The 10,769-nt window shown below is 38.8% G+C and overlaps 2 protein-coding genes across 5 annotated transcripts in view; one reads left to right on the top strand and one right to left on the bottom strand.

The window, feature by feature from the left end:
* LOC103570763 (tubulin polymerization-promoting protein homolog) lies at positions 1–3,115 on the top strand. 2 transcript variants are annotated; one of them, XM_008548616.3, is made up of 4 exons: positions 1–252; positions 1,779–2,051; positions 2,473–2,611; positions 2,679–3,113. In XM_008548616.3, the coding sequence occupies exons 2-4, from the start codon at positions 1,783–1,785 to the stop codon at positions 2,853–2,855; spliced, it is 585 nt and encodes a 194-aa protein (XP_008546838.1). In that variant the 5' UTR covers positions 1–252; positions 1,779–1,782; the 3' UTR covers positions 2,856–3,113. The 2 variants fall into 2 exon arrangements, with proteins under 2 accessions (XP_008546838.1, XP_008546839.1); XM_008548617.3 differs by lacking the exon at positions 1–252 and adding an exon at positions 482–810 and having other exon boundaries at positions 2,679–3,115.
* Positions 3,116–3,559: 444 nt separating this feature from the next.
* Positions 3,560–10,769, bottom strand: part of LOC103570764 (protein TANC2) — a 29,850-nt gene continuing 22,640 nt past the window's right edge. For 2 of the 3 annotated variants that reach the window (XM_008548619.2, XM_008548620.3), the window contains 9 exons: positions 9,704–10,071; positions 9,150–9,240; positions 8,786–8,914; positions 8,456–8,680; positions 6,923–8,163; positions 6,391–6,831; positions 6,103–6,309; positions 4,220–5,956; positions 3,560–4,129 (listed from right to left, as the gene is read on the bottom strand). In XM_008548619.2, the coding sequence (XP_008546841.1) occupies positions 3,824–4,129; positions 4,220–5,956; positions 6,103–6,309; positions 6,391–6,831; positions 6,923–8,163; positions 8,456–8,680; positions 8,786–8,914; positions 9,150–9,240; positions 9,704–10,071 (4,745 nt within the window). In that variant the 3' untranslated portion in view covers positions 3,560–3,823. The remainder of the gene's footprint in view (positions 4,130–4,219; positions 5,957–6,102; positions 6,310–6,390; positions 6,832–6,922; positions 8,164–8,455; positions 8,681–8,785; positions 8,915–9,149; positions 9,241–9,703; positions 10,072–10,769) is intronic. The other variant, XM_008548621.3, reaches the window with a different exon arrangement.

Genomic DNA, 10,769 nt, shown 5'->3' with positions numbered 1-10,769 from the left:
ACTCAGTCGAGTTCCAGTATTCGTGGATGCACCTCATTTTATCTAAATCATCAATTAAAAAATATATTTATATAATATATATCACTCTGATTATGTTCAGTGGACAATTAACATCCTAATTACCAATTTTTACAACTCACCTGTCAAATCTGACATTTTGTCAGCCGGCTAAAAACAAAAAATTTGAAAAAAAATCCGTGTTAAGAAATTTGGTGTTTAATTTTTTGAAAATATTTTTTAAAAAAAAACCAGGTAAGTAATTTGTAAATTTTTTTAATGTCAACTTGTTTAACGTGTTTTGTAATAGTAAACTAGCTGTCAAGGACATTTTTAATGAATAAAAAAAAAGTAAATGCGCAGGCAAAATATTTTTTTTTTTGAATCAATGAAAGAAAAATTTGAAATTTTAATAATTAAAATTGTTAGCATCAAAATTTTTCTCTTTCATGGGATCGATAAAACACATGCGCTCTTGTGCACAAGCCCAGATTCAGTTTTTTTCGTCTATTATCTCAGAATGACGCGATACAGCTGTTGATTATACAATATATATATGTATATAAATAAACAAACACGTAATAAATAATTAACGAGTGATTAATTGTTTGATTTTAAATAAATAACATCCTTGGATTGTGACTAAAGTGCCGATGACGTAAAGTATCGAGTGAATGGCGGGATAAAAAAATACAAAATGTAAAATCAGTTGAACTTTGTAGTAATTATTTGAGAGAGGGTAACAAAAGTGGAGAAAAAATATTGATCGTGTTAATAGTTTTAACATCCAATTCACGTAACAGCTATTTATAGGTATGAAATAACTGCGGATGAGCACGTGTTGGGCGTTTACTTGGAGCAAATATAGAAAATTATTACTTTTTTATTTTTCCCCATTTTTCTTTGTTTGTATTTGGTTTTTTTTTAGAACCACAAATTATGAAAAAAAAAATATTTGAAAAAAATGCACTTATAGTTTTTTTAATTTCCTATATGTGCATTTTTTCGTTTTTTTTTTTTTTATTTTAATCGATTTTTAAAAAAAAAATAATCCAAAAATTATAAATTATTATTAAAGCTAGCCGACATCAATAATTTTGGGAATATTTTTAAAATGATAAATAATGAAAAAAAAAATATTTTTTAAAAATGCACTTATAGTTTTTTAAATTTCCTACATGTGCATTTTTTCGTTTTTTTTTTTTTTGTAATTTATTTGTAAAAAAAAAAAATAATCAAAAAACTGTTAATTGTCTGCTAACTGCAGGATCCTTTTTTTACGCGCATTAAAAACCGAGGTAAAGATTGATGATAAATTTCGATTTGTTATTGTGACCTTGTCCGAGTGTCTGACCATTAGAATTTTTTCTACTGATTTTTTTTTTGACTCGAATTTGTTTCTAAATAAAAGAATTAATAAAATTGATCGTCTATTTTTATAAACAAAATTCAAAAGTAAGCACATTGGGATTAAATTTTATTGAGGACTCAAAATTTTAAGTAAAAATAAAAAAAAAAAAACGAATTAAATTTTTCAAAAAAATATTCCTGAGTGATTTGTTATCAGAATTATTTATCTTATTGATAGTAAGAAATATAGATTAGCAAAAAAACACAAAGATGGAAGTCGAATTAAAAATGGGAGAAGTATGTGAGATAATTAATTTAATGAGTTTCATTATCTGACGATAGTTATTTTGTTGGCCTAGATACTGAAGCGGTGATTTGGGTAATTAAGTTTTTTTTAAGGCGATGGAAAATATATTTTTGATTATTTGCAGTTAAATGTCTGAAGAAACGCAACAGGTTGAGCTGCAGAGCGAGACGAACGGAGTAGACCCGAAAATGGAGAAAAGTGAAAAGACTCCGGAGAAACCCGCGGCTAGCGGAGCGTCTTTTGGAGCGACTTTCAAAAAATTCTCGAAATTCGGAGACACTAAGAGCGATGGCAAGACCATTACACTGAGTCAAAGTGATAAGTGGATGAAACAGGCCAAGATTTTTGATAAAAAAATAACCACTACCGACACGGGTATACATTTTAAGAAACAGAAGTAAGAAAAATTTTTTTTTGTTTGGGAAAAAAAAATTGAGTCGATAATTTAGTCAGGGTGTGCTGCACACCTCAGATTAAATTCATCGCTGTCGTCAAATTTTTGACTGAAAAAATTTATCTGTGATTCGAATCAAGAATTTGATCTTGTAATTATGGGTGTGCATCGGAAGTCATCTTTTATAGATTTTTTTTACAAAATAAAAAAGTGGAAGTCTTGATTGAATATTAGGGTGTGCAGCACACCCTGAATTAAATTAATTACTATTGAAATTTTAAGTATACCAACAAGAATCTGAAATTAAAATTCTGGGGTGTGCATTTTTTGGTGTGCAAAATAATTAAATAGGAGTCTTTAATACTGGGGTGTGCATTTTAATAAAAATGAAATTAAAATTTCAAAATATGTATATTTTTGATAGATTGATGAAATTAAATATGGAACAGTACAAAACATTCCTCGAGGACTTGGCAAAAACTAAAAAAGTCGAATTATCTGAAATAATGAACAAGATGGCGAGTTGTGGAGATCCCGGTGTGAGCTCTTCCGTCAGTATTGCCGTAAGTTCCCCCATAAATTACCTCCCTATCAACTGATGAATGTAAAAACGGAATTTTATTTCGAAAGGGAAAAGCTTCATCTACCGTCGACAGACTTACCGACGTTTCGAAGTACACGGGCTCCCACAAGCAGCGCTTTGACGAGTCCGGAAAGGGCAAAGGGATCTCCGGGCGGAAGGACGTCCATGATGGCTCCGGATACGTCCAAGGATACCAACATAAAGACACTTACAACAAACCATAGTCTTCTCATCTTAATTTTTTCTTCATCAATCACTTACACTTCCCATCAAATTTCCCATCTATCAAAATATATATAAAAAAAAAATATATATATAAAAGAAAAATCAAATGTCATTTTTGACAGTTAAAAATAAATTTTAAAGTTCATCATGAATAATTATTTTTTTTTTACAATAAAAAATTTTAATGTTTCAGGTATGAATCATACTGTTTAAATATATGAATATATATATTATTATATTGCACAAAAAAATTTTAATGCATTTCAATAAAAACATTTATTTAACATATTTTTTATTCGACGATTTTTTTTATCGATTACAATTTTTTTTTTTTTTTTTTTCAATCAATTAATTAACGTACTAGATAAAATAGGGTACAAAAAAAATAAAACAAAGTTTTCAGACAATCGATAAAAATGATATATTATTTTTATAATTAATAATTTATTTATTAATAATAATAATAATTAAATCTGGCAAGATATCATCTAAATAATTTAAAAAATACTGCAATAAACAACGTCCGCAAAAACCATTAAATTTTTTAATTTAACAATTTATAATTATTATTAATTAATTAATAATATACTTTTTTTATATATAATTAATATAATACACAAAATTGTTTACATATAAATAAAATAAATCTATGTATAAATAAAAAATAAAAAAGATGAATTTTAAACTAAAATAATGTAACAATAAGTGATATTGAGATACAATTGCACCGACAGCAACATAATTATTATTATTAATTTATAATTTATAACAAAATATTTTTTAAATTTAATAATTTAATTTAAACAAAATGCTTTGGAATTAATTTGAAGCAATAACTAGTAAATTTGTATTTTAATTACAACATTACGCAGGCCTCAATAAATCGTGCGTTCATCGATCACTTAATCGCAACTTGGCCAGGGCCAGAGCCAGAGCTCAAGTTCACATTAATAATAATTATTATTATTTATAATTCTGTTAGAGTGTCAACGGACGCTCGGAATCGAGACCTCGTGATATCGGCGACAGTTTTACTGCACCCGATACCGGTGCCCTCTATCCTGGATACGATTTCGTCTTTGAGGGCGCAAAGGACGCGGCGGTCCTGTCGGTTATTTACCGGGGCGATCTGCAGAGCGTCTTGGACGTCGACAAGAGCGTTCTCTAGCTGACCAATGTCGACTTTAGCCTTCGCACGGGCGTAGAAAGCTTCGTAAGACGAGGGTCTGGTGTTGAGAGCTTCATCTGCAAGCTCGATTGCTTCTTCGCATTCCTGGAGAACATGAACGGATTAAATAATTAGTAAGAGCCGGTTGTTTATCAATATCTAGTAGGAATAAAAGTTATTGTGAAGGAGACTTACATTCATTTTGCGCTTGCATCTGCTTAGATTAAGCAAAAAGTTGAGCTTAAGTTGGTTGAAAGACTGCCGATGAAGCATAACGTTTCCGTGCTCTTGATTCTGAGCATCGTGGAGCAGCTCTGGAGCGCCGGGAAACTTTCTGAGAGCATACGCGTACCTGTGGGACGCTTCTTTGAGGCGGCCTTTCCGGTAGAGCACGTTGCCGTCTTCTAGAAGTTTGTTGAGAAGAATGAGTAGAACATCTGGTTTGCCCTGGGCCATTGCCCAGGTAGCGGGTCCTAGTTTCGCTCCTCTGCGCAAGAAACACTGAACAACTGGGACATTTCTGCAGCCGATCGCACGGTCTAGTGGCCTCATTCCATGCAAATCGACGTGTTCGATTGCTGCGCCACGTTCTAGGAGTAATTGGACTAATTTTGGGTTTCCTTGAAAGGCTGCTAAGTCTAGAGGAGTTCTACCAGTCTTGTCATTGGCGCTGATGTTTGCTCCGTGGTCAAGAAGATTCTGGGCAGCTGCTACGCGGCCACGGACACAGGCCCATCCTAAAGCAGTGAGTCCTTCTCTGTCAGTGGCCTCTAGGATGGATCCTTTTTCGAGGAACATGTCTATTAGATTGGTGTGGCCTTCACAGGCAGCCATCATCAGAGGAGTGCGGCCCATTGAGTCTCTCTGTTCCAGCAGAGCTGCCGCCTCATCAAGATTCGTCTCCGTTGATGTGGAGAGTGAGGACTGGAGAAGACGTTCTGCGGTTCCCCAGTGTCCTTCACGCGCTGCTAGCATCAGTGGTGACAATCCTTTGGCGTTGGTAGCAAGTGGACTGGCACCACGAGCAAGCAGAGCTGATACTGTGGCCGTGGACCCGTGAGCTGCGGCTATTGTCAATGCAGTCTCGCCGATCAAAGTGTCTGGACGATCTACTGTTACTTCGGCCATGTCCAAAAGGTACTCGACTATCGCTTCGTGGCCTTGAGAAGCTGCTGCCACTACTGCCTGCTGCGCTGCCTCTTCGCGAGAAGTATCAGAAGCTGTGTCTTCAGAGTCTTGGTTCGGTAGCACCCAATCACATGCTAGCAGATATCCGACTACAGAAAGTCTTCCTTGGCGAGCTGCGTGGACCAATGGACACTGTCCAGCCATGTCAGCATGACCCAGTGAAGCTCCAGCAGCTGCCAATCGTCTCACGACATCACAATGACCTCGCGAAGCAGCCAAAGACAACGCCGTGCAGCCCTGACTGTTTGTTAACTCAACATCTGCACCGAATTCCAGCAAAAGTGATACCATTTCCACGGAACCCTCGTGGGCATACATACAAAGTACTGGAGCATTGCCCAAGTACTCGGTAATATGATTTGGAGATGCTCCTGCCAGCAGGAGTAGTCTCGATACTTTGACATTGGGACTATAGATGTTCCGAAGTGTACAGAGTGCTGATGAGACGCAAGATGTTGAAGAAGTGATCCACCAGGCTTGAAGATCTCGCGATGGCCAACTGGAGGTAACGCCTCTGTAGACATGGGCTTTCAGCACATGGTGTCCTAGTTCTAGGACTCGATCCCCGTCAAGTGGCGCTTCTAGCCGAGACAGACGGAATGCTATTGCACTGTGACCCAGACGTAAATCACAGAGGAATTTTGTTGACTCGCCATCGTCACGTCTGATCAGCCATTCCCTGAAGCTGGGGTGAAAGAACATGTACGTGTCATCCAGGCGTTTCACGAGGAACCCAGAGAGCATCTGCAATCAAATTCATTCCATGTCATTTCATTGGATTTTTAAAAATTATACAAAACTTACTCAAGTTTCCAAAGCAGCGTAAACATTCATCAGTCATTATTATGATAATTATCTACACAGATTGATGTTTATGGCAAAGTACTTACTTTGAATCTCTGCAAGAAGTCTTCCCATGAAACAAACTGGTCAGTGTAGAGTGAATTTACTGAGTAGAAGATTTCTGGCAAAGTCAGCGGGTACAATGCAGCCAAACAAACGCCTAAAAGTGGCTGAATCTTCTCAAAAGACGTGGCAGTGGGGAACCGAAGATTGAAATGCAACTGGAAGATTTGAGCCAGCGATACTGGAAGCACCTGGAAGATATAAATTCTATTAGATATGAACTTTAATTCATCTACTGATGCCGTTCTCGGAATAATAAACTGAGAATTCACCTTGTAACTCGCTGATTTAGCGACAAGATGGCCACTTTCAATGAGATCAAGCGTTAATTTGGCAAACAGAAAGCTTCCGCCGGCAAGCGAAAGCAAATGCGAAGCGAATCGCGTTTGATTAGCACCGCAGGAAGACTCCTTTCCATTCACAGATGCTGTGACGTTGGCCTGTATTGCAGGATTCTGCGCGCATCTGTAGTTTATGTAGTCCGCCAAATCCCGTGAGATATTGCTGCCAGCCGGGTCGTTTGTGTTTCTGTCCAAGGAGATCCTCGTGTACGGAAACTGTTTGGCGCATTCGCGCAGCTGAGTCCTAACACTACAGACGATTTTGAGCCATCCGGGGAAATTGGGTGCGTGTCTTGTCAGAAATGAAGCTATCGTGTCACCCCGATCAGGTCGATGGTACTCAGCCTCGCAGATGGCGTCAATCAGGATCACCTACAAAGCAGCAGACGGTTGTTTAGTTCAAGACGAAATGTTGCTAGACATATTAACAAGAAGAAAACGTTTATGAATAATGATAACCTACCATATTGACTTCTGGCAGTCTTCCAGACTTTCGGAGACTCAACATCGGTTCAATGATGCCACGTGAGAGCGCTAAATCCGGATCAACAGTGCACTCTCGTTGCGAAAGAGATCCCTGAAGATGGGGTTCGGAAAGTAAGTACTCACGGTAGGCAATCAATTGTGGGGCTTGGCACAATTGCGCGGCCAGTGAGTGAATGAGATCTGGTACAAGGCACGTGCTATTATTATCCGCCTGGCAAAAATGATAAGCGACAACGTGCGCAGCTAATTGTCGGATTTTATCATTTGTGTTTTTTATGCTCTGCTCAAAACCAGTGACTGGTATCTGTTTATCTGGAAGATCTTCGTCACATTCGGCTATTTCGGCACGGAGTGACTGTTCTCTTCGTCGACCAAAGCAGCTGTATTCAACGAGCTGTAGAATCAAAGCTGTCTTACCGGTTCCCGGAGAACCGGTCATCAAAACTCCGGGACTGGATCCTTTGATGACTGTCTCCAATTCTTGAAGCAACCAATTTCTGCCGGTGAACAAAGGCTCCCTTTCAATCAACGGTACTTCAAAGAACAAAGGCTTCAGGGTAAGTTGAGCTGTCAAGTGAGGAGGAACAAATCGTAATTTTGAATCGATCGGTTTAACATTTCCATTACGGGCACTTCTTCTTGCGCAAGACCGACGTTTATTCAGACCAGTATTGTCATCTGGCTCTTGATGGGCTACATTTGAGTGACGGCGCGATGTCAAGGGACTCGAACTGCTGCCATTAGAAAGTCCAGACACCGAAACTGACATGGACATTGACATGGAGGTCGAAGCTGAAATGGAGGTCGATATCGAAGCTAAACTTCCTGCTGAATCACAGTCACGTTTCCCCTTTATTTTTGACTTTCCTTTGGTTTTCGAACTGCTAGTTCTCAGCGCCGCGGCTACTTCCGCCTCGCTCGAGGTCCCCGTCAGCGTCGACACCGGGCTAGTGTTTGTGGAGGCCATCGTCTGCTGATCGAAACTCGTCAGGCTGCTGAACGAGGTGTCGTGACCCCGTGGGTCCAAACGGGTCGCGGGTCGCACACACGTAGCCCCCGAGGGTGGCCGATTTGATCCAGAGAAATCTGTCGTATCGACCGCGGGGTTCGGCCGCAAATTACTTGACCCGAGGAGCAAACCCAACCGCATATAGAGGTCAGACTGCGAAGACTTTCGCGTTTTTGTAGACAATGGCTTGACGCTTCCTCCTTCATCGTCTGTAATCACAATAAAGAACATCATTGTTATTATTTTATAGAATGAATGTTAGAGATTAGATGCAGGCAAACTCCATGATGCACATAAACAAAAGTTATCAGTTCCCAATGATTTTATTCTGATAATAATGTGATTATTCTCTATAAAAATAAATATAAAACAAACAACAAGAGCTCGGGTGATTTATTTTCATGCTGGTGCTGGTAAAAGTATTAAAGAAAAATAAACAAAAAGAAAACAATGTTGGATGAGTAAAATAAAAGAATCCACACGATGAATAAATTATCCTGCCTGTAGCTCCGCGGTTGGATGCAAATTGCTGGCTGGCTGCTACATCGGTGACTTTTCTAGTAGGGGTCACGAGTCGCGTGAGCCTGTCATCTTTAGTTGGTGGATCAATCAGCTGATTCAATCCATCACTGGCAGTCCCCTGACTCGTGCTCCAAAGTGACTTTATTTTACCGAGCACGACTCCTGGCCATCTCGAGGTACCCTCCCAGGAAGTGGTCATCCACGCTAATTTATTTAGTCCATTATCATGATATTTATAAATGACAACTTATATCCGACAAATTTCTAATTTTCAACTCAAATGAGTGATGAAATGAACAAGTTTGTTACCTGATAGAGCTGATGGGTTGTCGACATCAACGGGACTACATTTTTTGGCTCTCTGTGATGCAAAGGGGCTGCGAAGACCTTTGGGATTGAGAAAGAATCTCCGTCGCTGGTTAGGTGGCGTCGGGCAGCCTGATGGAGCAAATTAAATACAAATATGAATTGAGTAAATTAGATAGCAGGTGTTGGATGATAGATGAATAGACTTGAGTATACGGTATGCGCAAGATGATCTATGATAGATATTAATATACGGACGTACACTCAAGACCGAGAGGTTTAATGATAAATTGATGAGAAAGTAATAAAATCATCAGCAATTTAAAATAAATAGTAATGATAATAAATAGCCGGTATTGATATTTACTTGCTGCCATATGTGATTTGTGCCTCGACGTCACTGACTCCGGGAGAGCTGGTGGCTTGCCCTTAGGACCTTTTCCGGTTACGTCTTGGCCCTGTTGCAAATTAAAAACTTTATTACATCTCTCAGCACTGAACGGATTTAATACTTTTTTCAAAGCCTCAGTTGCTTGCTCATAATAGTTTTTTGTGCAAGCTAAGCAGATGTGAGGATTTGAGATGCTGACGGGATAAAATCGAGTCGACAAGTCAAGAGGCGTCATCATTGAATGGACCCGCCAACACTAACCGATCTCGTTTGCTAACTTTGTGCTGGGGATTTATACAATCGTAGGCTGAGCTGTTGAGGATTTAATGTCCTCATTGGATTATATCAAGCTTTTATGCACACACACACTTGTACTCAAACGCATATATGGTATTTGTGTGTAGGCGTATAAATATTTCGTTTTTGAATCTTGATGCGTCATTCAACGCCTTCAGATTTACTTTTTACTCTTATTATCGAGTGAACCAACCGTCTGGGGACATATTTCCGAGGCTCAAAATGGTACTTACATGTGAGCGGTAGACGATATTCGACCGGGAGAACTTTGATTTTGGCAGCGGGCTGCCACAGAGTGAGTTGATGGCCGATGGATCCTCGTTGTCATTCCAGTCGTCAATGGCAATCATGGATACCGGTTCGGATGAGCTGAATCCGGTGTCGTAGTGAGTGACGTCGTCCCGTATTTGACGATCTGGTGCGTGGTGGCAGCAAATGGGACATGCCTCGCTGCGGAAGAGACAGGAGTAGCAGCGTTCGTGCCCGCAGGAATCAATCAGACGTCGCTTCTTGCCCTTATCAAATGGCATCTCGCAGGAGGGACACATTGAGCCGGCCAGCATTCCCGTGGACTCGACCAAGGCGCGGATCTGTGCCAGATCTTTAAATAAACAATAAATCCATTATGTGGTATTTGTTTGAGGATATTTATTAACGGTACGGAGGATGGTTTTAAAGTTTAAATGGTCGTGTTGATTGTTGGCTCTGTTGTTGCTGAAAAAATTTTATTATATTATGAATGGCATGTAAGAATAATATAGGATAGTGACCTGTTGAAAAATCACGGGGTCATTTACTTAAGTTTAACTCAAAGTCTACCTAAGGTTTATAATCCTCCTCGACTTCTCACGATAGTATCAGAGGCTCGTGTAATTTATGATTTACGATCGAGAGGAGCCAGTACTTTCATACCAAACGACCAGCTACAAACACTCTATTCCAACTTGTATAACCCTTTACTTTTATTCTATATATATTTATACACGTGATCCATAAAATCCCGGAAGAAAACTGTTCTTAGAGTTAGTTTACTGGTAATGTCGATCGGCAAATTCGACAAGCAGTGTTCGATCCTTAATAAATAATATCTCCTATTATTATTACAACTATTATTTCATTTTTTACTTTAGTAAAATTCTTATCGCTCTTTTTATCTCATTGCGGATTAATATTTCACCATTTCAGCAAAAATATATCCACTGTTTTTTCTTCGGCCGAATTACTTTTTATTCGAATGCTGTCTTAATGAAAAAATTCCACCGATTGCTTAAAAGTACGAACTGATAATTTTGAAGAAAA

This window comes from Microplitis demolitor, chromosome 5 (genome assembly GCF_026212275.2).
Source record: "Microplitis demolitor isolate Queensland-Clemson2020A chromosome 5, iyMicDemo2.1a, whole genome shotgun sequence".
NCBI classification, from domain to species: Eukaryota; Metazoa; Arthropoda; class Insecta; order Hymenoptera; family Braconidae; genus Microplitis; species Microplitis demolitor.
Note: the sequence above shows the minus strand (reverse complement) of the source record. Positions and strands in the feature narration are given on the sequence as shown.

Excerpts from the sequence above, each read along its gene's own strand:
- LOC103570763 (XM_008548617.3), top strand. The coding sequence starts at position 1,783 with ATGTCTGAAGAAACGCAACAGGTTGAGCTGCAGAGCGAGACGAACGGA. Across the intron at positions 2,052-2,472 it reads ATACATTTTAAGAAACAGAA|ATTGATGAAATTAAATATGG; the intron begins GTAAGAAAAATT and ends TATTTTTGATAG. Across the intron at positions 2,612-2,678 it reads GCTCTTCCGTCAGTATTGCC|GGAAAAGCTTCATCTACCGT; the intron begins GTAAGTTCCCCC and ends TTATTTCGAAAG.